Source organism: Poecile atricapillus, chromosome 21, assembly GCF_030490865.1.
Source record: "Poecile atricapillus isolate bPoeAtr1 chromosome 21, bPoeAtr1.hap1, whole genome shotgun sequence".
In the NCBI taxonomy this organism is placed as follows: domain Eukaryota; kingdom Metazoa; phylum Chordata; class Aves; order Passeriformes; family Paridae; genus Poecile; species Poecile atricapillus.
The window spans coordinates 1311014-1338348 of NC_081269.1; the positions used below are offsets into that span (position 1 = coordinate 1311014).

The following is a 27335-nucleotide window of genomic DNA, read 5'->3' on the forward strand; positions in this document are numbered from 1 at the left end:
CAACCAACAAAACCTCTCACTACTCCAGCTGCTATGAACCAGCTCAAAACCACTTCCTGTAGCCTCAGGTGAGCACAAGTTAAATTAAAATCAGAGGAAGGGCAAAGCAGGTAGGAGCAAAATCTGAGGGTGAAACACCAATAGCTTTTTGCAAAATAGTTTTAATTCTTGCATCCAAGGAAACAAAACCACATCTAGTTTTATATGCATTTAATAGTTTACCAATTGGTACAATAAGATTTTTTTAATATGCAGAAAACATGAATAAATTTTGTTTTACACAGTCTGAGAGCAACAAATCTTACTGTAAAACACAGAGCAGTATTATATACATTCCTTTACCGATTTTGTTTTGTGTCAATAGCTTCAGTTAACTCCTACAGCCTGGGAACTGTTCTCTCCAATTGCAACCTCTAACAGCACTCGAACAAACATCTGACATTTGCCTTCACGTCGATGTCGGGATCGACTCTAAAGCGTGAGGATTTTGCTAACTTCTCTTCAGAATGAACTCGGGGAAGCCTGAGGGACAGGCAGGACAGGAAAGCAGCTACTTATATGACACAGTGGAAAGATAAAAAGGCCAGTTAATGCCAGTTGTGACTTGCAAATCCAACGCGACCCCCCCCACTCCCCCCCGTCCATCCCACCCCTCTATGCACGTGCTCTTGCTACAGGACTCTCGGTATTGATTTAATACACGGACGTTATATACAGCTGGACACAACAGCTCACTCCAAGGGCGCTTCTCCTTCACTCAACTCAGCATTTGCAATATTCAAATCATTAAAGGATTACCAAGCCACCACTGTCTACAAAAACAAAATATTTTTCCCTTTAAACAGCTCTCAGGGGAGTCAGGAGCTGTCTAAGATTGATTTCTCAGGCAGTTCACATGGACAGGAAGAGGCAGAGGAGAGGCAGGGACCCCATGCCCACAGTCCCCACTCACTACCCCAACCAAGGGTTGTTTTCCTTTCCTCAGTGCCCCGGGCACACATTGGTCACACCACACACAAAAGCAGGATGGGTTTGTTTCACCTTCTAAAGTGCAAGATGGTACAAAACATCAACTTCTAGCTTCTACCTAAACCACAAAAATGTTGCACTTTTTGGCCCGTGTGGCATGGCCCAGGCTAGGCTAAGCCAGGGATCTGCAGTGGCTCTGGTAACAGGCCAGAGCTGGGTCCTGACACATGCTGCCAGCTTTAGTCAGCAAGTGCCAAAGCACCAGTGAACCTCTCGCCCCCTGGGAAGCATTTAGTCCATTATCAACACAGTAACCTCACTGTTGCAGTTCTGATCACAGCAAAGGCACAGCAAAAGCTGACAGTAACAGTGGGGCCAGTTCCACAGCATGTCCCACAGTGTCCCACTCACTCCCATGCCTGTGGTGTGGCTCCCCTCCAACCAGGGCTTCAGCTTTGGTCCAGTCGGGACCATCCCTGAGATCATTCCCTGCTGCCCCAGAAGGCTCACTCTGCACAGCAGCAGTGTTGAGCCTCACACAGCAGTGACGCTGCTGCCAGCACTGGGCCTGGGTGTCCTGGTAAATGCTTCTTTGCTACAGGGAAAAAATGCAGTAGACGACTTCCACATCACAGGTACCTTTAATTTCTCATTCAGGTTTGAGTTATGTACATGAGGGTGGTTTACTTTAGATTTAAATAAAGTTTCTAGGTCCTACCAGGAATTAAACAGATGTTATTACTTTCCAGTTGCAGATGCATGGAGGGATTTAAGATGCACTACTTCTGTATCTGGAATTCTCCAATAGGACAAAAAGCAGCAATTTTTTCCAGTCCAAGCAGCTAACAAACAAAACAGACTTTATTAGTGCATGCTTATGTAGCAACACACACTGAGAATGACAGAAATCACTGGATTTAAGAGATTAGCCTGGATCTTAAACTGGCTCTGAAAACCCCCACATCAGAACTCCACTTTCTCCACCGCTTCCCAGAGGATCCCACACCCCAATCCAGCTCTGCCCACAGAACAACGGGCCCTTCTGGGCTGACTGTGGGAGTTTCCCCCTCACCAGTGCAGTGTGTTCGCCCTCCAACCCACCCTATGCTGGTCAGAGACTCTCAGCTTTAAAAGGGACATTTTAAAAGCCATGGATTAAACCAGAGAAATAAAATAAAGCACAAATTCATCTGTTAAAACATCAGGCTTGTACTTCATTGTATTGTCAATTTTAAAGTTGATTTTTAAAAAGACCTGGTTAGTTTGGTAAGTATTACAATTCTTGGTTATCCACAATGGAATCTGTCACAAAAATGCTGATTAAAATATTAATTTATAATATTTTCACTCATTTCAGATCAAAATATGTAACTTTAGGGATATGCAAATTAAAAATTGTGTACACCAAACAACATAAATACTAATAAGTGAGCTGGGCTGGTTTTGCTGATATGGGATTGGGTTTGGTTTTAATGTTTAGCATAATTCCCACAGATGGGTGAGGGCTTTGTTCATGGCATCTGTCTTTCAGAAGCCTGCATGGATCTGACCTGCCATTGTCAGCTGATTCTCAAGATACTTAGTGCTTCCTTTAAAGCATTTCAGTGCTGCAGCCCAAGGTTTTTCTCCACCTGCAAACCCCAGGACGTTTTTACTGGAGCCACACTGCCAAGGTGAGGATCACCTCATTGTCCAAGGAGGCACTAAGGAAACCAAGAAACTTTTGTATACCCCCAATTTCCTGCCAGTGAATGAGGGAAGTGTCCTTTGATCCTGCTGTGTAATAGGAATTGCACATCTCTAACAAACATGGAAAGCAAACAGCAAGTTGGACCATGGCAGTCATTTGGGAGAGGAAGCTCTACTGGAAACTGGATCACTAAACTCTAGTGGGATGGACAACTCCTCCTGGAAGTTCGTCTAGTATAATAAAAAAACCAAACAAAAAACCATTTAAACTTAGTTTAACAGCACAGCTTAACCATTGAATGACCAAATAAAAAATAAATACATTTATCACATCAGCTGCGACTAAGATTTGTTGTCTTATTTCAGGTTTACAGTCAGTTCTATAAATATACCAACCCTTGCGTGATAGGAGGCCAAAACAAGTGTTTTCTGTTGATTTGGCAAATGTTTCATGACAAATATTCCAGAGTTTAATTAATTTCCATTAATTACATGTAAGGTTCAGAAGATTCTGAATGCAGCCTTATTATCTAGTATTCTTAGAGAAGATTTATTAAGCACACTTAAGTGATGTTACATAGATACACATTTCTGAAAGAGCCCTACAAAACTTTTCCCAAATGAGGTCACCAACTCAGGCACCAACAGACAGCAGAAAGAAAAACAGGTATAATTATCCGACATAACGACACTGTCAACTATTCAGTTAAGTGCCCTATTCCAATCATCCCACTTCTGCCTTCTCAGGTCTGATGTGACCAATGCCAGCCCATGTTCTTAAACCTATGGTACTTCTAGACAACGTATGTAAATTTACAGTATACAATTTGGATTCACCATGCATGAATACTTTGTGTGTAACATTTAATAAGCTCAATCTACATCCAGAATAATTTACATGAAAGGACAATATTTATTTAAACAGAGCTCAATGGGTAACCATGGTATCTGAGTGCATCCAGAGGAAAAGGGGTCACTGTGAACTCCATCAGCGGCACTCCCACACTTTTACTGTTTGATCTACACTCCCAGTCACCACGTACGGGGCTGTCTTGTGGAAATCTGCCAGGAGACAAAAGCTCACATTACCAATGAACCCAGAACTTCAGCATTTCCTACTCTCACTGAATGGCACTGCTTTTTCAAAATAATTCTAGCAGCTCAAAGGCTAAATTTCAAAGCTTCTGGCTGTACTTTTGTAGCAAAATTGTATCAAGCTGTTACCAAGATCTGGTAACACCAACCAGGAATGTCCAGGAATGCAAAGTAAATCTTTTCTGACTGTTGTGCACACCCTTCTTTTCCTTCTGCTGGGCAAGCTCTGACCCTAGAGCCCTCCCCAGGTGCCGGCAGGTTCTAGTGACAGGTTCCATAACTCCCTGTCAGTTAATATCCTTATCCATGTGCAACACTGGCAGCAGAAGTGGAAAAATCCACCACACTCCACCTCTACAACTCACATGGGTAGGGGGTTTGACTAAAAATTGGGAGTTAATTTCTAGTCCATTTCTTCTACACAGAGAGAGCACAAGTAACCACTAGAGCCCCGAGGTGAAAGCCAGCCTAGTGCTCAGCTGCAGCCAGTGGGGAAGCAGCAGCTCTGGCATGGGGAGCAATACGTACCCAACGAGGTAACAAAGTGTTCGTGCGCGTTGAGGGTTTTCATGCATCGCTTGTTCTTGAAGTCCCAGACACGAAGAGTCTTGTCATCAGCACAGCTCAAAATAAACTTTCCCCCAGAATGGAACAGGACTCCACGTACCCAGTTATCATGGCCCACCTTGATGGGCACAAGGAGAGATCAGTCAGCAGGCTGAGAGCTGAGCAGCCCACACCTCACACTATGGCACACTGAGGGACGCCTGCCTGGCCCCACAAGGATACCACTGAACTCCTGAAACCTCTCAGATCTCACATCTTATCTCCAGTTTCTATTATTACACCCCCATCCGTTCTCCCAACAATGCAAGTTCCTGTACTTGAAGGCAAAGAAACAGCAGTCCTCATGTGATCTGCACCAATTCTGGTCTCCACCCCCAGCACCACCACCCAGTCCAGCCAGAATCTGAGCTGGGAACAGCAGGCTATGGCCTGCAGGAAGTCCCACATGTGGCAACAACACGATACTTCACAAAAGACAAAATTCAGATCATTACCAGCATTTCTGAAAACAAACCAATCTACTCATCACAGTACTGCATTCACACTATGGTTTTGGAGATAGCATTTCTTAACAACAACAAGATCTGAACCACAGAAGCCATTAAAACTGTATTTCCAGCATTTGCATTATTGTAACTCTGGCTTCTCTTGAAAACATGACATGCAAGAGAATACATTTCATTAAAACTATGCAGCTATGACTGCCAGGAAAAACACCGATGGACTTACAAGTGTCATAAGGCACATGCCAGTGCTAATATCCCACATCTTAATGGTCTTGTCTCTGGATCCAGACAGCAGAAAAGGCCCAGGCTTGCCACTCTTCTTAGTCTACAGAAAATTATGGTTAAGTTATGGTATACATAGAATGGAAGTGAGAAGAGGAGGAATGAAGCAGATCCCTTCCCAGTGATATTGCTTAGTACCAAAATCACATCATACAACAGCTTACAGCAAGTAAACCCACACTGACAAAGCTGGGTCACAGGAACTGGTACTAATGCTAGGAGAATTACACAATTTTTTTAAAAGAAATGGTTGTTCGTCCTGCTGATTCTACAAGCCAAGCAACGCTTTGAATACGCACTTGCCTACTGCAAGACATCCTCTGTTAACAGCAGACGCAGCTCAAGTGCCACATCTCAGGACAAACGAGGATACAGCTCACACACACCTCTGTGTTTACATTCTTCATAAAATGCAATGAAGGGTTAGGAATTTCTGAAAGCCTTCTATTCTGAAGTGATTTGTGTGTGTGTCCGTGCACGGTGTGACCACCAGCCAAGCTATCACCGGCCCCAGGCACGAAGGGACGGTGCTCCCCTGCGGGCTGTGCCCGATCTCACCAGCAGGGGGCAAGGGAGGCACCTCTGCAGAGCCTGCACGGCCGCAGGAAGGGACACACGGACTTCTGTTTTAATTACTGATAATTAAAATATTATAAGGATCTTTTACAGAGTCAAGTAAAATTTGACTGAAATAACCTGTAAAAACCATCACTAAGCAAGTCCCCGTGTTCAGTGTGGCTACTTTTCCCCTGGGGTGTCTGTCCATCAGCCTTTGGAAGTGGACAGCAAAACAGCAATGCCGGGTGGGGGATTTGACTAGAAACTGGGGTTAATTTCTAGATCCTTCTTCTACAGTTTCACATATTTAGAACGAAATTTCTTCTGGCCTTTAGCAAGCCTTTCTTGAGGCTCACTAGAAGAGGTATCTGTGATCACACAAACTGGGATTCATATTAGTTAAGGAATGCTTTCTCACATCAGTAGCTGTACAGTAAAACACAGCAGCTGGTGTTTGATTCCTTGGTGCACACTGCACCCAAGGCAGCTTCATTCTGCCTTCTTGACTGGCTCCTTCCCTCCCTCTACCTTCCAGTTGCTAAGCATCCATACAATCTTCACATTCTGCCAGAGAAGCTGCTTAACACATTTCTTTGCTGCAATACAAGACAGGGGGTCCCACTCTCACCCCTCCTTGAACAGAGCATCTCCCCAAAGTTCACTTTCACTACTGCAAAGATAGGTTCTAAACACAAAAGCTGGATCCTGGGAAGCCAAGACAGGGCTCAGCTGCACACCAAGATACTTGGACAAAAGTACTCATACACCTGCTGTAGCTGCCAGGCCCTCTGAGCCCAAAGCTCAGTGGCTGTAGTGCTACACAGAGCACGGACAAAGTTCTCCCAGTGCGTGCTTGTGTAACAGCCCGCGAATGTTACCTCTGATCCTGTAGCTTCTGATATGGTGGAGTAGGAGCTCTCGGGAGCCCAGGAAATGCACTCTACCACATGCTCGTGCTCTCGGAGCTCAGCTTTGCACTCCTTTGTCGCTACCACCCACACACGCACCGTCTGGTCATTGGAGCAGCTGGCAATCAAGGTGCCATCCTGGTTGGGCCGCACCATGCGCACCCATTCTCTGTGCCCCGTGAAAGTCTTCACGCAGTAACTGTGCAAAAAACCACAGCATCACTCAAACACCAGTGCAACAACCCACTGCACATGCCTTGGAAATCTGACGACACTTAACGTCTCAGTGGTTAAGATAAAATATTTTAGCACAGATATGTTTATCCTGGCAGATGATGGAGCACGCCATAAACGGTTTGTGGAATGGACACTGACATGAGAAAGCAGTGACAGCTAAGAGCTACCAAAACTTGTTAAGGTAAAAAGCAGGAAACTTAGCGGAAAATGAGGCTGACATTACTAGTTGCATTAAACAGGTATTTTAAGAACAGCTAGAGAGTTACAGGTCATTTAAGTATTAGAGAAACAACTGATAAATGAAACAAGCAAGAAGACAAAAAAAAAAATCAGGACGCACCTTGATCTGTTTCCAGAAAAGTAACAGACACACTCTTTAAACTCACGGTTAACCAGTGAATTTATTTCCTAATTGGTCATGAGCTAGAGATCTACCCTCATAGCTTCCAGAAAGACAAAAGCAGTTAGCTTTAATTGGTCAGTACTAACATCTAAACTCCTCTGCCTAATGATTGTGGCAGAATCCTTCAGTGAAGTACTCTAAACGGCGCATAATTTCTCAATTTAAATAGTGCCTGCTGACACTCAGACTCCTGTGTCCCATTTCTACACACAGTGGCTTCTCCTCACTTTTGTTCTGGTGCTGTTTGCTCACAAGTGCACTTACCCTGTCTGGACTTCCCACATTTTGATAGTTTTATCCCTTGAGGCAGAAACTATATGATCTCCATTGGGCATGATGGCTACTGAAGAAACATTATGATCATGACCTAAAAACAAAATAAAACCTTTCTTAAGTGGCGCTGGCAGGGTTTTCACAGAGCACACAGGACTTGCCGGTTTTTTTTATCTTGGTCAAGTAGGTACAGCAGCAGTGTGTGTTTTATGGATTAATCTTTACATGTAAACTTGAGGTTTTATGAAATAATCATCCACATTTTTCGAACCCACACAACCCAGACACTGAGCATCCTTAAAGGTGCTTTCTGTTTACTTGTGTGTATCTAGGGGTGGGTGTTTATTTTTTTAAGTCTCAAACAGTCTGTATTTCTACATACCACTTCTAAAAGATGATCCTAAAAGCAAGAAAAAAGCTCTTACATAAGACTATAGAAAACATTTGCTGTCAATATTAGAATCTTATAGCTGTGTTTGTTGTACTCTCTCATTTTTCCTATGGCTTTTCAAACCCAGTGCAAAGGCAGCATTCCCATGTGATTGAACATATGCAGCCAGACCCTGCATGGAGCAGCCACAACTCCTCTGGCACTGATTCCTCCCTTCCAGTAGCCCTGCAGCTGGAACACAGAGGGCTGAAGGAAGGAATCTTTCACTGATTTGAAGGCAGTTTTATTGTCTAGCAAGCACTTAATATTTAAAGCTAAAATCCCTCTAAATCCCTCAGCACCATTATGTGGGATGCTTCCCACACCATCATGCACAGTAGATTTAAGATGCTATTTCATTCCATAAACAGTGCTTGTATCACCTATTTACAGAGCACTCAAAACATCAAATTATATCCCCCCTTTTTCTTTGGAAAATACTCTGGTCTATGACCCCTTTCCACATCAGCAGTTTTCCTGGATTTAAAAAAAAACCAAAACCAACTCTTCACTTCACAGACTGCTAAATCAATCCCTTTATACCTTACCATGCATAGTTCTGATGCACTCAAAGCCCTGGAAATCCCATAGCTTAATGGTCATATCAGCAGAACAGGAGGCCAAGAGTTTGCCAGTGTGGTCAAAGGAAATATCTTGCACAGAGTCTGTGTGCCCCTTCAGGGTGCGCTCAAAGTCTCCTGTCTCATAATCCCACACCTGACAAGGGAACAAACAACCTGTTGGCAGCAGCCCGTTACTCTTTGTATTCTCCAGCCCCATATTTGCACTCTGCAGGCCAGTCTGGCATCTTGTTCAATAATTAATCAAGCAAGAGACAGACAGCCCTAAAAAGCTTAAAGAGACATTTATTTTTCTCTACTGCTATGTGATTTTGTTACTTACAAATTAACTGAATTAATGCATATTGAAAACTGCTTTTCAGCTAACTTTAAGCATAATAAACCCAGCAAGACAACAAGTTTCACTGTATTGATGTCACCTATTCCACAGCCAGTTGTCTGGAGCAACACACATACCTTTATTGTGGCATCCTCTGAAGCAGAGACCATAACACTGAAAACTGGATGGAAAATGACTCGAGTGACAGGACTCCTGTGCCCACTCAATGCATACTTCTCTGGAGGACGAGGAATCCACTCCTTAGGGTCTCGTTTCTGACCAAGAGGTCCACCTGATGTAAATTCTTCTTTTGCTTCATTCAGCTTCGATTCTAATTCCATTACCTAAGTGTATGAATTTTAAAGAGACTTTTCATCTCCAGTTTTATACAAGATCTAATTCACCTTCCTGCATTAGTAATCCAAATAACAACTGACTCCAAAACTCAGAGTAAAGCAAAGATTGCATGGACCAAAACTGATTACCAACACTCAGTAGCACTGGTTTTAAACATCAAACCTGAATTAATAATTTATAGTTTATGCTTTAATAATTTATAACTAATTCTTAATAATTTAATCATTACTAATTTAGTCTTTTCAAATTACCAAGTATTTTCACAGGAAAAAAAAGTTCTACAAAAACCCCTTTACTCACACACTGTACAAATACATCTGAATTACTATCGTGCCAAACTACCAAAGAAGGTTGTGCTAACACAAAGGAATGCTACTGTGGCAGGAATCCTGTGTCCTGTTGGAGCTAGCACACACATTAACCAACAACAGAAACACTGGAGGGCTAATAAACCCTCGCTGTATTAACCTGCACAAGGGATTGGACTTCACTGTTAACACAATGATTTTAGGGGTTTTTTTGCTTTTAATACACTCTTGAGCCACTGAAGCATGACTAGAAAGAGTTTTGTACTCTCCACTTGCAGCACAATTCCCCACTGGAATGCACTGGAGCTAATGGCTCCTTCCCTCTAGGGCCATGGCCAAAGACAAGAGGCAGCACTGATTTTTCCTCTGTTCTAGTCCAGCCTGACCCTCTGCACACAGCAATTCCACCTCCCTACTCACCAACTGCCTCAAGGCACCTCTTGCCTCTCCAGCTTCAGGACTGCACACGCCTGTTCAGTGCTGAATGCTTTCTGTGCTAACTTTTTATACATGTACATCCAGCAGATACCTACTTACCTTCTTTTGTAATCTTATAACAGATGTCCATTTTTTTTCCAGAAGTCCAGCATACTTCTTATCTAACTCTTCATTCTGAGAAGCATTTAAAGAAAGAGGAAGAAAAGCAACACAGAAAAACAAATATCAGAGACACAGAAGTAACTAAATGCTGCATTTTCTTTCCATGACAAAATTACAGTCTCATGCTACAATAATCCTAAATGAGATGAAGATAAACATCAGAAAATAACCATGCCATGGCTTACTCCATGGAAGATAAAAGCTCTGAGGACTGGCTACCTTGGTCAGAGACAGAAATTAATCTACTACTATAGGGGGGCACTGGTAAAAGCTGGGGTTATCTGCATGGCTAATCCATACAAAAATTAAATCTCTCTTTGTAGAGCTACACATCAATCCTTCAAATTTACTCAAATAATTTCAGCCTTTACCTTTTTTTTTCCATTTTAGTATAGCCCGCTCTAATTCAGATTTTCTTGCATAAAAGTCGTGAAACTTTTAGCAACTGCATTTTCTCTTTCCCTCAGGACCATCTAACCTATTTATATTGCTTTCCTAAGCTTTGGGAAGAGGAGACTAAATTAGGTTGATAGATAAGGCAGATAGGGGAATAATATTAGAATTTTCAATTATAAGTATGGTACTTCAATTTGTCATTTCTACTTATTTATGCAATACTAGTAGCAAATTGGAGAAATTAAGTCAAACTTCAAGCATTTTGGAAAAAGAACAATGCAAGATATGTAATACAGAAAAGGCAAGGATTTATCCAGCACACATAGGTTTACTACTCAATCCAGCTGTAGCCATATGAAATGCACACTTCCTATGCTAATAGGTGGCAAAGTTAGAAATGATACCAAATCATCTGTGACAAAGGCAAATCAACAGAATGAAGTTGCAAGAAATGACTGGTCTGAGTCATTGGCATCTGTACAGTCTAAGCAAACAGAGCTGCTTACCAGAGCTGGTCACAGAGTCACAGAATCACAGACTGGTTTGGGCTGGAAGGGACCTTGAATCTCATTATTGTTCCACCCCGTGCCAGAGGGGAACACCTTCCACTAGGCCAGGCTGCTCCAAGTCTGTCCAATCTGGCCTTACTGGATGATGAACTTCTACCAACTGTTTCAGCCTGCCCTCCCTACACAGTTACCCAAGAGGTGTGCAACAGACTCAGGCAATGACTTAATTCCTGACCCAACTCAAATCTGAAAAGAATCTTCCAACATTGGCTCTGGTAAAGCAGAGGACAAAAATAATTCAGTTTTGTCTTCCTGTTTCTCAAAGATTCCCAGTGAAGTCAGCCTCCAAAGTTGCACAGTCTCAGACCATTTCAAATCTGGTCATAAATTTGCTTAGAAATGATCAACTCACCCAATGATATTTTTCCCTTTTCTAGCAAGGCAATAAGCTGTGTGAGCTCATTACCTCCAGTTCTGAAACTGTCTGAGCTATCACGTAGGTAACAGATGCAGAGGTTCAGAACAGATGCAGATGCCATAAAACTGACAGACTTATAAATTAAAATATAGATAAAAATCTTGTTTGAACTCACCACATCTAATTCAGCTTCCTTTTTAAAAACCGAATATGCCTCCTCGTAGCCATTGGAACGGAGGTAATCTGCTATCGCTCGATTTCTACAAAACAACATTTTAAATACAATTTAAGGAGTCAGAGAAAGATTGTCATCACAACATAGCACATTCTGATCAGATCCTTGTCTACATTCCAAAGCAAAATAGCAAAAAATTTCCAGGATTTACTCAAGATAAATGTAGAATTCACAAATTGCAGCTTATATTGCAATGGGCTTACTGAAAATTGAAGAATCCATTTTTAAACCATCTTTGAAATTATATCTTCGTCATTTTCCAATTCTAGTTTCAAATACCAGCAGTTCTATCAAAAATAAAGAATAGAGAGATCCAAACCACAATACATAGTACTTAAAGGGCATGTGAACAGAGACACTCTAAAATCTATTTGGAAACAAATGCTAATAATTGAAGTTTAATGAAAATGCAAGGCAAACTTAAAAATAATAATCCCTTACAGTTCATCTCGTTGCCTTTGTGACAGCACCATCGTGACTGAGATGTCAGGTTAACGTGATCGAGCAGTGGCTTCTCCTCAAGAGCTAAAGTCTTGGGAACCCAGGATCCACAATTCAGTCTGCCACAGTGGCTTAAATCACAAGTATTTCTCCAAATGTGAAATCCAATAGGAAATCCAGAGGCATTCAACACAGAAGATTCAATCCATCTACAAGGAAAGAGAGTTCATTTGTTTCCCTGAAACAAGCATTCCTCAGGCAGTTTCCTTAAGATTTACCCAAACAGCTTCTTTAAAGACTCTGGCTCTACCCCAGCATGGGGGCCTTGCAGCTTCAGTGCTACACAACTGTAGCACACAAATGACTTTTCCCACTCCAGTACCACCAGCTGAGGAAGGTCCAAAGAACCTTTGAGTAAGAGGTAATACTTGTTTTCTTTTCAGTCATGTGTTAATGTAGTTTACCTAGAGTTAATACCTGCTGTTGCCCACATTTAGGGCACAGCAAATTTTTGAACAGTCCTCCAATCTTATCTGAGTGGCACCATTAACATGGGAAGAGCTGCCATGGGCCCATTACTGCAGATGGGCTCAGGCAGTGGAGTGGAGATCACAACACCTCTGGCAGTGCCAGCCAATTCAGGATATGGCTGAAATCTAACATGCTCAAGATAGTTCAAGTCAGTGGAGTTGTGCTTTTCCAAAACACAGCTCCTTAGTATCCTTTGATTCAGAAACATGAACTGCAGCATTCCCAGTGCACAACCTGTTTCAACTGGGCAGCTTCAACCTCTGGCACAGTGACATCACCAAACCCACATTGACAGCACCGCCTTTGCCTTCTGCACTGCAGGGACCTTGTGAGCACCATGACCATGGGAAGTGCTGAAATGGCACTTCTTGCACACCTGGCAGGTTCTGTACAGAACTCGTCATTCATTCAGGCTGCTCAGCAAGTCTGACCGACCAACCTGCCTTCAGCACTGAGATAAACTGAGGCAACACACACAGGCTCAGAGACAGCAGGTGGGTTTGTAAACTTCTGACCAACTGCTTGAGGACTGCATGCTCCTGCTGCCTCACCTCTGCCCCTCCCTAGACACACAGGTACACTGACTTCAGTATCACAGCTCAATAAAAATTTCAGTAAGGAGCCTCCTTTAAACAATAGCCTGCTATGAAAAAAGTAAGGAAAATACTAAGCTGGTATCATTAATGGCTACTTATTCATCACAGGGGATCAGAGGCTTCTTTCTAAACCTATCTAGGCCCTGCCTGTCTGCTTCAAAATGAGCTTAAGCTGCAAGTTGTTTGTTTCCACCCTGCAGGTGGATCTTCCATGTTAAATGCTGCACACCATAATACTGCCCTGCAAGCCAGTTAGGATAGGAACACTCTGAACAGGCAATGCCGCATTTAATCAGTCTAACCACTTCCCCAACAGCTATTTCAGAAACAATCGAGCTGAAAACTAACAGCACAGGCTGCATCCTTTCAGGGAACAGAAGCAAGCATTTCACTTCCTCTTATCCCATACCTAATTCATGCCAGGTAAAGAGACAGCTGGGTGTCAAGAGATGTCCAGTGCTCAGTACAAAGCAGAGTACCACACGCAAATGAAGGGAAATTCAGTTATCAGTAAGGTGCTGCAGTGCTGAGAGGCGCCCTGCAGAGGGCGCGCCGCGGGACAGCCGCTGCTGAGCCGGGCTCGGGCACGGCGGGGCAGCGGATCGGGCACGGCACTGCCCAACACACGGCAGCACAACGCACGCAAAACGTCCAAAACCTGCCCCTAGGGCTGCCAGGGGAAAACCTGAACGCGGGGTTTGTATTATGAACCCCCACTAGGCAGTGAATGCCTAGCAAATCCAGTGCCAGCGTACTGACTCCACTAAAAATCCCAATATCTCATCAATTTTGTTGTGGCATCCAGGAGAAGCAATTATAGCACTTGCCTAAAAATTACAGCAATTGTGTTTGTAAGGCCATCCTTCACATCTCACCTATTTAGAAATGCCTTTTCCCTGTCAAATGTAAAGTAACCCCAAGCTTCTCCATATCCTATATCCACTTCCCAACACCTGGGCTGCTCCACAATCTAACTCTGAATTGTTAGTGAGAAACAGATCCTAGAACTAGATAAATTCCAACAGCTACAGGGCAAAACAGCTACTCCTGCTATTAGCAAATTACAGCCGAGACAAAGGCACGAACCAACTGATCTACAGCATCTCGCTCCTCCAGAAAGGGTCTGTTCCAAGCACCTTGCTCAGCATTCTTGACTTTTAACTACAAAGCCACCTGAATAGAAGGCAAAGTATTTTTAGGACTGCCTCCTTCATAGAGGAAAACAGAACAAAACAAAAACAAACAAAGCCCACTGCAAACAAAAACCAAAATAAACAAAAAACCCCACACACAAACAACCCACTCAAGCAAGTGTCCAAACCCAAAAAGCCCAAAAGGACCACCATTAATTACACACCTGTGCCACTATGTGCACTACCTTTCTTTCAGCTGGAGCAGACTTTATGACATAGAGGCTTCAGCAAAGCAAGACTAACCAGTCCTCCACCATCACCTATCAGCCACCACTGTGTTACCCCCAAACAGCTCAGCCAGGAGAGGCAGCTGGGGCTCTGGGGGAACCCTGGGGAACAAAAGCAACCGACACGGGCCACCTTGTATCAGCATCTTAAGGTAGTGTCATGACAAGAGTTAGATCTTCTTTTGAAGGAAAAGGTGTCTTTGCACAAGAATTTTACTTTGTCCACTATTAAATACAGGAAACTGAACTTAGCCACCCATGGAGTAACAGCTACTAATTAAGTGCGAACAAGCATGTGCCTTTTACTAATACCTATTTACACTCCTCAAAGTCGTAGTTTCTAACTTAAAACCTATCTGATTCCCTATCAATAGTCTGCATATACAAAAGCACCAAGTGGCAAACCTCTGCATAAGGACAGTAACAGAGGGCTACAGGTGTAAGATCAGGTGTCTCTGTAAGCCTTTTGAAATTGGGAGCTGGCAGAACGCCTGGCACTGGCACAGGTACGACACATGCAATGGGCACCTCTCACTCCTCCTAGCAACACAAATCCTGCCCGGTTTTCTAGAATGACACAAACCCTTCCTTACAAAACATACTGCTCAGCTTCACTAACAGCAGCAGATCCTTAGCAGGCAGCTGCACCTCATCCCAGCTGCCCACCTTTCTACCCAGATACAGTTCAGCTTTTATACTGAGGACTGGTAGAAGCGTCAGAGCAGTAAGGATAGCAGACCTACTTCAATCCTTCGGTGCTGTAGGACGAGGGAGTGGAATACTAAAGCATAATCTTTAAAAAGAAATTAATTTAAAAAGAGACAGCCAAGAATCATCACAGGCCAGAATTTTTCCCTGCACAAGCTTCTAAAGCACAGAGAATTATTGATGAAGAGCAACAAACTGAGCAGGAATACCTGAAAAGCAGAAGAATCCTCTCCTGTAAGGGAAGGTGAAAACGGTACAGTGCAGATTCATCCGACCTTCTCATTTGAAAAAATAAAATAAAATAAATGGGACCCTCTGTTTCTTCATGTCTGACCATCGCCCCTCAGAGATTCCTGAGCTTCACCACACTGAGGACATGCTCAGTTGCAGAGCCAGTGCCACCTGGGCAGCACACACCCCTTGGGCAGCTGGCCACGAGCAGGGCGCCCTGCCAGCCCCACGCCACGCTGGCAGCGGGCACCACCTGGCACCGACAGGAACACGCTCCTCCCCGGGGTGCCTGAGGATTCAATACACCCTGCTGCTTCCTGCCTTCGAACACCGAATTCTTCCACTGATGGGTATCAGTGTGCTTCAAGTGCTTCCTAGATTACTGGAGAACTTCACAATAACTCAATGAGAGACCTGCAAATGATTCATAAATGCACCAACAGCAAAATGAAACAAGTTCAGCTCCATTTGTTAGCTGACACAGCTCTACAGGAGGTATCCAAGTAGCTACACATTCAGTCACAGCAATGAGGTAGGGAAAAAATAATCACTCTCAGGCAAGAGATTCCCCTCAGCTCATGGTATGTCATGCCAATAAATGATACACCTTGGCTTGGAGGTATTTCTATGACTGCGTTGATATTTCCTTCAAGAGACACTTAAATATTTTCTATAAGTATTCTCCAAATAAAACTGAGAAATAGACTATGAAATCAAATTGATTCACCAGCATTTTAGTCTCACCCTGACAAAAATATTTACCAGAACCAGCATCAAGCAAGAGCAAAATTATGGGAATTAAAATTTCTAGTGCCCATTCTGTACATACAAAAAATAAATCCCATCTAGTCTGTAAATTTCTTCAGAGTTCATTATGATTTTGTTTAGCAGAGTATACTGGATGTTAAACAGTACTAAAATCTGGGTTATATACCTAAGCCCTTCTAAATCCACATTTTCAGAAGTGTATCCTGAGGTACCAAACTCCACCATCACAACAAACCTCAGCGTGTTCCACAGGATTCTGTCAGTAAGTTTGGTTCAAGGTTCTCCACTGCCTTTGTTTGCTCCTATTAAGTGTGTCATAAACACTTTTAAGGACCAAAACCATAAACAAACCCCTAAAATGGCTCAACTGACTAACAGTGCCCATTTCTGCTGTTCAGAAAGTCACAGTAGAAGTCACTCCCAGTTGAGCTGTGATCCCTCTCACCAGCAGTGAGCTCCCCTCTCCCAGGAGTGAGGCACAGCAAATCCAGCTGTGCCAGTGCCTCTGTCACTGGCAGTGCTCTGCTACCACAGTGAGGTGTAAGAAGACCAAAAAATCAGCTTCAATTTCATTGCTTGGTTCACGACACTGGCAGCAGCAGTGAACTGTTCCACACACCAGCACGACCACCCCAGGTTCACTCTGCTGCTGCTGCTGTCCAGCAACCTCATCTGGTAGTGCATATCCCAAATATATGTCCATGGCTCCTCCAGGAACTTATCAGTAAATTAATTCAATTTCTGGAGTTTTTATGACCGTTGCTTAGGCTCCATAAACAGTCTTCTCCACAAAAACACAAGCTTGGTACACTAAACATGTAACTGTAGCTCATTATATTAAAAATTAGAAGAGATACATGGCAACAATTACAGAGCTAAAGCATCAGCAGATACAGAACAGACTAGCAGAGTGCAGCTCTGAAAGCTCAACAAAGCTTTACCTCAGCACTGCTGTGCTTCAGGAATTCTACATTTTTGCCCTTTTTTTTCAGAATTCTAATACTTAAGTTAATTCACCTACAAGACCATTTTTTCCATATTTTTATGACAACATTTTTAATTATATTCTACAAGAACATTTATTGAAGGAAACAAAATTAGACCTCACTTTCCCATTCCCAGATTGCCAGCTCAGGCACACCTCATACAAAGCATTTGGGTGTTGAAAAGGCACATGAGCTACCACCAGCATCAAGAACACAAAACTGGGTTCACACTGTGAAATCAATTAAGAGTTTTCCATTACTCACATTTAGGTTCAAATTTAAATCTTAATTTATCATTTAAAATGTCAATAACCTGTATAAAACTTAAAACATTTCGGAGTGTCCAGCTACATGCTACCAACTTTCAAGTGGTTTCTCTAACACATTCTGTCATTCTTAAAAGGTTTTTCTACCTCAAAGAAAACTCCTGGAGTTTACTTCTGACTTGTTAATATACCCAAAATCCTATTTCAGTTAGCTCCCTCTCTTCAGCTAATTTTACAATCCTTGTGAAAGGCCAGTCGCATATGAAAACCAAAGGCCACCAAAAAGAGTAACTGAATTGATATAATCAGAATTAAATTCCACAATTCTTTAAAGCTGAAAGGATCCATTTGTGCATTAATAAAGGAAAAACTCTTGTTGCATTGTCTCTTGCTACATGGCTGGCACAGGAGGTCCTTGCAAGGTTTTCTGACAGTGTATCCTGTTTCATAACATTAACAAGAGAACTTAAAGTGATTATTTGGGAGTATTCCCAGGCAATTAGAGCTTCAGCCCTTATGGAAGAACTATGCCACATGAATTGCTCTCTTACATATCTGGATTATGTTGCTAAATTCTACCAAGTATATAAGAAAACTTCCTTTTAATTTAAATTAATTTTTAATGGGTCTGATTCTGTTTTAAAGCCCATAAGCAAACAGCTACTTTATCAGGTTCAAGCCACAGAATAGGACAACTCTTTACACAAATGTACTCAGAACCAGATTCCACAGAAGTGAAGTAATATCCATGGGCATAACTATTAGGACCTGAAAAGGGTTCCTAGGTACATCTCTATCTGTTGGTAGGAAAGAAAAACAGTAACAAGTTAAATAATCCAGTTCCTCTCCCTCCTCCATCTTGCCTCCCCCCACTACTGCAGGAAAGCTCATCCACAGTAGAATCACCCAGGCACAGCCACGCAGCTGCTCTTAGAGCGGCAAGCAGACCTTATCCTTGAAAATGCCGGAATCCATCACCTGCTAAGCCGGCAGGGATGAGTCGAAGAATATGAGAAAGCTACTCATTTATGAGCTGGGTTAATCTTTTTTCCACTTTTCAGCCTACATCAGTAAAGCTGGCTGAGGGATTACGACAAAGCGAGCTCCAACAGCTATTTGATTTGGGAAAAACAAAACAAGAAGCAAATCTGATCTGAATTACAACTCTGAGCCTTATTTTTAATTCATATGTTTAGTAAGCCTGTTATTCTGCAATTAAGGGAAGTCTCAGAATGCCTGTCGATCAACACTTTGCTTGATACATCAATGTAGTATCCAGAGTACAGCATTCTGTGCAGTGTTCGTAATAATTCACAAAAAACATTTTCTGTTTCAGTTCAGTTACAGACTTACCAAAGGAAATATATTTTTAACATGAAAAAAAGTGAAAAATTTTATGCCTGTTTTCTTCTCTATTTCACTTACTTCTATAGCTTTTGCTAAAAACCTGATACAGTAGTTTAGTTCTGAAAATAATTCAACACCAAATCCATGGGGAACTAGAAAGCAATCTGTAGCAGATCAGATATAGTGCCTATGTTCCAAAGACATGGAATGCAGGTTGCAATTACAGCTGAAAAATAAAGCTAAGGAATGTCATCAAGATGCTATAAACCAGGAGCAGGTTGGCTGCTCCATGCAGCATGCTGCCTGAAGAAAGGCCTGTGCATTTTGAAATCAACTCCTATGCCCATCTGCTTTCTCATATTATTTCAAGCTAAGTTTTTAACACATCACTGGTAGTCACTACCCACCTTTAGGACTGCAAAACAATGAAAAACATTTCTGGCCTTGTTACCTTCCCAAGCACCAACACTAAATGACTTTGAGGAATCTGGACCAAATTTGCTTGGAAAATATGGGGTTTTTTTTCCAAGAAGACTTTAAATTAATTCGCTCTTGACATTTTTTCTCCATATATCACTTCAGTTTTGCAATTCTGATAGAAGCATGATACAAGTAATTCTCAGAAGAAACATCTTGAGCACTGTCACATCATCTCATTTTAGAACCTTTGAGCTCCCTCCAGGTCAGAGCTCCAGCCTGAGGTCTGTGTGTAGGCTTTGGTGGAAAACAAAGGAAAACATCCTTCCTCTAACCTCCACGTCCAACTCTGTGTGAAAATGCAGGTAAATTTATCTACCAACAACAGGAAGAAAATAAAGCTTTTAACATGTGTGAAGAGGTTTTTGACACGGCACTCTGCACACTGCTGCTCGGGTGTTGTGACAGCGGTAGGACACCAAGCAGGGCTAGTGTTATGGGGCTCGATATTACACGCTGCTACTCAACACTTGCTCAGAGCAAAACACATCAGGGTCAGCTGAATGACTCCAGCAGGGTATTTTTCAGTATCATTACTGCTAGGTCAAATAACACATACATATTTTGGGATAGCAATTCTAGACCACCAGGAGAAGAGTGCTGCACTTAGATATGTCTGTCAACAGGCATGCACTGGATTCAAACTTTGTTCTTCTCAGTTCTTCCTCCCATACTTCTCTGGCTTGAAAAATTAAGTAGCAGATTTGTAACTGTAAAGGAGGTCACAGGACAATATCCAAATTTAAATCATTCAATCATTAAACTGCCTGTTATACTGGAAATGTGGTATTAACAAAAACAACTGTGAATTGACTAAATTTATACAGAAAAATATCCAGAAGGGAACTTAAAGGAATGCTTATGTTAAAACTTTAGAAACAGGGAAAGGGGTAAACTACAAAGAAATCCAAACAGGAACTTAGACAGAACTTCCACTATTCAATCATGACAACACTGTTGGTCCTTTAGCCATTTTCAAAGCTTGTTGACCAAAAATGGCTTCACTTGCTCGGGGAGGCGGGGAACGGAACGGACACAAAACCAAAAAGTTCATCGTAATTGTCATCTATAACATCTTATTCTATTGCAGGGAACAGTGTTCAACCTTCCACAAAGCTAGTACCAAAAATAATGACATCAGGGTTCTGGTAGAAGGTATCTTGTCTTTCCTATCACCAACATTCACCTACTACCCTCTTGCCTCTAAAACAGAGCTGAAGGTGAGAGAACCAGAAACTTCTACCATTACAGATTTAACAGACACCATCTGTTTAAAATACATACAAACACTCATTAATGACATCATCCTCTTAATAGATTGCAAAGATATGAGCATTTAAACAAACCAAATTGCTTATCCAATTTCTTTCTTCACCCCAAAAAGCAGGTGAATTCAGCACAAGACAAGCTGCCAATGTTGTTTCTTAATGGAAGAAACAGTCATTTATCTGCAGCAAACAGCCTAGATGCTTTCAGCTGATTTCCCCTAGTCTTAAAGAAGGATAAACTTAACACCTCTGCTTTAGTATTAAGCAGAAAAACAAGGCAGAGGCAATCTCAGGAGGCGGTGGGGAGGGAACGCTTGTCTGTCTAATTAAACCAAAAGAACTTAGGGTTTGTGGAGCACAACAGGAACAATTAACAAAGATACAAGAGGCAAAGTATAAATAATCTCAGTCATGAATGCCCCTGCGCTATCCCAGATGCAAACCAGTACAGCACCACCCCACAGAGCCTGTCACCTACCTCACAAGAGGTGTGACAGCTGAGTCACCAACCAGCCCCAGAACAAGAGGTGCCTCTGAACAGCCTTCGACCAGCTCCCTCAGCAGGGACCTACTTAACAACGGATCCAAGGAAATTACAGGACAGACACTGCTGCACCACGTACAAACCTCAACCACGGATGGTCCCATCTCTGGAAACACCTTCTCAAGGCAGCAAGTGGTTACGAGTAAAAATTATCAGGTAAGTCTTCCAGAATCAACAGAATCACAACCACAAAGGTGTATTTATTACATTCATTTAATCAAAATCCTTATCCAAAGTCCACAAGCAGCCAAGCCAAGCTGCAGAGCTCACTCAGAAGCAATGCCATTAAGAAGGAAATGGCGAAAATAAATTCCAAATGTATTAACTAGCAGGTACTTTGAATTAATAATGTTTATTTTTTTATATAGTTATACATGCATCAGTGCTCTTGGTACTGGCCAGTGTGACAATGCTGTGCACAGCATTAGTTCTGAAAGTACTGTATGTTTATAGTCTCAAGGAAATGGAGTTCAGCATACACTTACTCCCTAAGTAATATTTTTCTTTGAAATTTCCTGACAGTAGATGCCAGTAGGAAGTGAAATGATAGGTGGCTTCCAAGACAGTGAACTAAAAGCGAGAGAGTCTAAATCACACCTATCTAATCCCTTAAGGACAGAGCAGGAGCTCAATAAAAAAGAAAACAGAATAAGCTTTTAAACATTATGAATGAGACAAACATTGCCTCAACCACGTCCTGCCTCTTCTGAGAGAAAAACGCCCTTCTTTAAACAACTGAGATAAGATACAGGTTAGCAATACACATCTGTTGGGCTAATGCCAGCAGCAGCTGGCATCTCCAGGGTAAAACTGGAATTTTGTTCTTCATCAGACAAAATCCTGGTTCTCACCAGGATTAATTAATCATTAATGCTTTTAATATGTACTGTTCATCAGCAGGTCTTAGAACATAGCAGGAATGAAGAAAAGTTTTGTTTTAAAATAACTGTAATACATGAAAACCAGACATTTAACCTGACCTAGGTTCAGGACCCCACCATTAAGCTGAGCTGACAAAGCTACAGCTCACACCACACCTCTGCACCTCAGTGGTGGCACAATACTGCCCACAGAGCACAGCCATTCATACTCCCCTAGCAGGGACAGAATTCAGAGCAAGAATTCTGAGGAAACAGCTTTATGTACTTGAAAATTGATTTTAAACAGGTCAGGATTGTATCTTAGTGTGAATGTCTACTTTTAAAAACTTGAAATGCAGCCTACTCTGGCAGGCAGATCAAAAGATCAAGCAACATCACCCGTGAATAAAACCCTCATAAGCCACATTAGGAGCCCCATTTCCATTGTGTCAGGTAATAAAGTAGCTCCTGAGAAAGCCCCTGAACCCAGGCAAGCCTTCACCAATGCAATACATTTTTAGTAGTAAGGTTGTCCTGCCAATGATACTCAAGCTCTTTTATAAAAGGGAGAAAGAGGAGCCAGTTGTAACGTCACTGACAGATATGAAAGTATGGACAGTGCATAATTTAACGACTTCTCTGCAACAAACCTCACGGGAGAATCCCAGCAGCATTCTATCAACACACATGGCTCTGACCCTTGGGAAAGATCTTCAGTTGCCATCACAAATTACATGTTAGAGGCTGGAAACTCCTCCACACCCTATAGGAAATCTGAAATTATTATCTATTAATAATCATTACGGATTTCTATTGTCCTCTTGATTTCCTGAATTTAGGCCTACACAGTTCTTATTTTCAGTCTGAAAAGTATTTCAGTGCCCACTTCATGGACGCTTCAGCTGCTCTGCCAGTCTTTGCCTTTAGTTTAGAAAATGGGCCTGAAGTTCACCAAAGTAGAAGAGAGGTTGACCTAAACCAAACTATTCCAATGTCACTCTCCTTCCTATTATGGCAATTCCAACCCCTCTAGTTCAAGAATACAGGGCAGCTACAGAGGGCTGTAAAAAAACTTACTAACATATGCAGTCTATACCTGAGCTACCCTGAGGCAGAGGGGCCTATTGTTTTCCCAGAATACTCCACAAGAAGTATAAATACATTGTGATTAATGATGGACACTGGCTACTGAGTTTTTCATGGAAGACAAACTTGGAGTGCTGGATAAGGCAGTCAGCAGATGTTGATTTTGGAGCTGTCCCATCCATAGCAAGTTGGATAGACAGCAAGTTGAGAGCAAAGACACAACCGGAGCTCCCAGGCTGGGAGGCGTGCGGGAGCTAGGACAGGGCACAGGAGTCAGCAGGACAGGCAAGACAGAGCCCATGAGCAGCCAGAAAGGAACTGCCGATGCCTTTTGCTTCTGTAGAACCTAAATGAACAATTAATCCTGTAGAAAAAGTGACTGCCATCATTTCAAGGGCAAAAATCAACAAAAGCTGTTAAGATGGAGAATGTTTTACTGGGTTCTTCATTGGCCTTAGCCTGGATGTGCATTAGACTCAGGTATTTAGCTCATGCAGCCACTGAATCCTGGAACATCTACTCCAAGTGAATGAACTAGAAATAATGCAGAAACCACTGCCCCTTATTTTAATTTTGGGCATACTAAGAGAAACCAGTCTCTTTCTTGTGTACCCATCTCCTATCACCAACTACACTCCAGAACTGAGATCCCCATGAAAAAGCAAAACCTCAGCCTGCTTCAGAACCATCCATGTTCAATGCTGTACTTGCTCCAATCAGCACCAAAATCAGACGGGAATGCCATGAAGCACATGTGGAACAGGAGAGCAATTCCACAGGCAGTCCTTCCTAGATGCTTCCTCCAATCCCTGTTGTATTCCCCAAATCCTTTGTTCAAATGCTTTTCCTACACAACTTTAAGCAGTAGTACCCAAGGGGGACAGCAATGCTCTTGCAGAGATACAGTGCTCAGAGGGACTTCCAAAATCCTGAGATGTCATTTTACAAGGACTTGGCACATGACGAAGGGCAATGCAATCCAGTCTGTACACTGACAGCAGCCACTCCACTGTGGTCACCAGAGAAACCAGGGATTGTCCTTTTCTGTGTGCCCACCCATAATCCGCTCTAACCAAGAAGTTCCATGAACAAATAACAGCACGAAGCCACAATACAGAGGCTTCTCTAGATTCCAGAGAATCCTGTGTGTAAAACACCCGCACAAAAATTGTAATTCTTATCTAAAGTGTAAATAAAATCAATTCAACAAGTGCATATCTAAGTGGATAAATTGAAGCGGTTATCAGACAAAAAAAATCCGGCTTTGCAACAGTGACTGGTCACTTCTCGCTGCCAGACAAATCAAAATCCACCCTGCAGAAAAATCAGCCTCAGAACAGAATGTGAGATTTGTTTCATTTCCGAAGCTTCCTGCACCATTAGATTCTTCCCTAAAGAAGAGACTTCATTGTTACGGCAATTAGTATTCCTCCACCCCGCAAAGGGAGGAAAAAAAAAGCTCTGAAAGGGTAATCGAGCCATTTCGCAGCTTTGCCTCCTTACTCCACCCAGTCTCTTGCCTGCTCAATGGCTGCTCACAGCATCCACAAACATGGGAACAGCAACAGAAACACACAAAAACGAGATGCCCAAGAACAAGCCGGATATTTGCAACGCATCTTACAGTTTAAAAATATTTTCTTTGTTTAGTTCCCCAATATAATTTTCCTATTCGACAAAATTACTCTAAGGGCAAATAACATTCTGACAGCAGACCCTCCCTCTCCCGAAAAGCAGCCAAATGCTGCACAATCATTTACAAAATGATCATCACTGAACGGAGGTTCTTTAACCATCACCTCCTAATGCCATGAACAATACTGTCATAGGAACATACACTTAAAAGAATCACCACAAAAATACATCATTTAGCCAGGTCAATATGCCCAAACATTAATTATATAAAAACGGTGTTTATTAGAGATTTTTAATATGGCTTAGATTAACCTTCCCCCATCCTTAGTAGGCAATTCATTATGAAAGGACTTGACCTGCACCAACCAAGCCCACTGCTGCACCACTATCGGCGAAGAAATGGTTCGAGTGATACCATGGCAAAGAAAGGGAAGGTGTCACATTATTATTGGTATTAAAGGTCAAGTTTAATTGCATCCACCTTAAAGAAATAAACCAAAAACAACAACAACAAAAAAAATATCTCACGCCCACAGAACTGAACAAACCCCAAACTTTTCAAGGGAGGCACCACTCCTACCCCCCAGCTTCTATCAAAAGCTCTGCCTGCCTATAACCTCCTGCCGAAACAAAACCTCGTACCAATTAATAAAGAATTTTAGCAATATTATAAGGTTTTCACGAGAATCCTGTGCACCTGCAGCCATCCAGGCAGTGATACGACCCCCAGAAGGAGAGATTAGACCTCCCTCCCCCGTTTTACTGCAGCTGGTTCTGAAGGTCTGAGCCACCTCCTATCGTTGCTGCCCTGCTGAGCACTGCAGGAAAACTGGGGATGCGAAACAAATTCTGAAACAACACCTACTCCTTTCCCTGGATTATTAATTCTCGCCTTGTTTTCGGTGCCTCGGCCGCGCTGGCGATTTGGGCCATCGCCCGACGCCCGGCCCTGGCCGAGGAGAGGGTGACAGGGGAAAGCCCCGGCAGGAACCGGGGAGGGATGCTCTGAGCACACACCGGGCCCATCGTTCCTGAATGCTATTTTATCGCTATTTACCCTGGTCCATCGCCTCCTCCCGGTATTTGCTAAGTCACGGACGGAGCGGCGCGGCCCGCGGGGGGGGGGAGGGGGGGGGACACGGGCCCGGCGGCGGCTCCGCGTCCGCCCCGCCGCTCCCGTCGGGCCCTGTTTTCCTGCAGAGTCACCGCGGGAGCAGGGCCGGGGGCCGCGGGGAGCGCGGGAGCCGCGCCCCGGCCACCAGAGCCCCCACACACAGAGGCGGGGGGAGAACACCGGCCCGGCCCCCCCGCCGCCCCCCGCCCCGCCCGGTCCCTCCTCACCAACGGGCGCGGCCGCCATTTTGAGAGCGAGGAGAGAAGGGGGGGAGCGGGGCGAGGGCGGGGAGCGGGAGAGGAGGGGGAGAGCGGAGAGGAAAGCGGCTCGGGCCCTGGGCCGGGACAACCCGCGGGCCGGGGGGGCGGCGGGCCCCGGCCTTACCGAGCCCCGCCAGCGCCGCCGCTTCGCTGTGCTGCGCGAGGCCGGCGCCACCCGCCTGTCCCACTCACCGGCGCGGCGTCCCGGTGCGGGGTCAGGGTCCCGGTGCGGGGTTGCGGTCCCGGTACGGGGGTCCCGGTACGCGGTCCCGGCGCTCGGGGACGCTCCGCTCGCTCCGCGCTGTCAGAGGCGCCGCGGCCGCCGGGAGGGAGGGCGGGAGCGGCGCGGCCGCCGCGGCGCTGCGCATGCGCGGCCGGGGGCGGGGACGGCCGCCCGCCGCCATCTTGGGCGGCCGAGGCGCGGGAGCGTGTCCCAGCGTGCCGCGCGCGCCTCCCGGCGTGCACTGCGCGGCCGCTCGCCTGAGGGGGCGGCCGGGGCGCACCGGGAGAACCGGGAGTGCCGGGAGTGCCGGGTACTTACCGGAGACACACCGGGAGTCCCGGGCGCGGGCCACGAAGGTCAGGCACACCGGGAAAACACCGGGCACAGCAGCGCTGGCATCGGGCATGCCGGCACTGGGCACTCTGGGTGTCAACGAGCACCGGGAAGACGAGGCCACCGGTACGCCTCATCGCCCCCGGCACGCCTCATCGCCCCAGGCCTTCCGCAGGCACCGGGCGAGTGTCCCTTCCCAGGAATGCCCTCCCGGGACAGCTCTGTTTTAGTGAGTGACCTTGCTCCGCAGATCTGGAGTCAGCAGAGTTGAGAGAAACGTTCAGATCTTTTGTGTCCATCACCTCCGTGTGGCGGGAGCTCTGAGGGCTCCCCTGTGCATCTCCCAGTGCACCTTCACAGGGTCAGTGTAGAAACATTCGCACTTTGCACCGGGAACTGAATGTTCACACAATCTACAAATCCCATTCAGTTAAATCTCAAAATGTCCATTGTTTAGTATCTCAAAATGGTAGTTCCTGATGGTAAACTGAGGCACAGCCTACTGCTGCTTTAACCCATGCGGTCACAAGAGGTGACACAGCAGAGTCTTGGCACGGCGTGTCCCAGTTCCTGTGTGACCAACACAGCCAAGCAACTCTGT

At 44.0% G+C, this 27335-nt stretch overlaps 1 protein-coding gene across 1 annotated transcript; it reads right to left on the bottom strand.

Moving 5' to 3' along the window:
* Positions 1-195: 195 nt before the first annotated feature.
* Positions 196-26529, bottom strand: PAFAH1B1 (platelet activating factor acetylhydrolase 1b regulatory subunit 1). Its single transcript, XM_058854474.1, has 11 exons — positions 26371-26529; positions 12082-12290; positions 11581-11665; positions 10020-10094; positions 8955-9161; positions 8466-8634; positions 7479-7581; positions 6545-6773; positions 5050-5151; positions 4282-4438; positions 196-3720 (listed from the first exon to the last, which is right to left on the bottom strand). The coding sequence occupies exons 2-11, from the start codon at positions 12111-12113 to the stop codon at positions 3647-3649; spliced, it is 1233 nt and encodes a 410-aa protein (XP_058710457.1). The 5' UTR covers positions 12114-12290; positions 26371-26529; the 3' UTR covers positions 196-3646.
* Between the last annotated feature and the right edge of the window lie 806 nt (positions 26530-27335).

Coding starts and splice junctions, on each gene's coding strand:
- PAFAH1B1 (XM_058854474.1), bottom strand. CDS start 12,113: ATGGTGCTGTCACAAAGGCAACGAGATGAACT. Junction 10,095..11,580: donor AGGAAGCTGAATTAGATGTG/GTGAGTTCAAAC, acceptor AATGCTTCTCAG/AATGAAGAGTTAGATAAGAA. Junction 8,635..8,954: donor CAGAGGATGCCACAATAAAG/GTATGTGTGTTG, acceptor TTCCCTTGTCAG/GTGTGGGATTATGAGACAGG.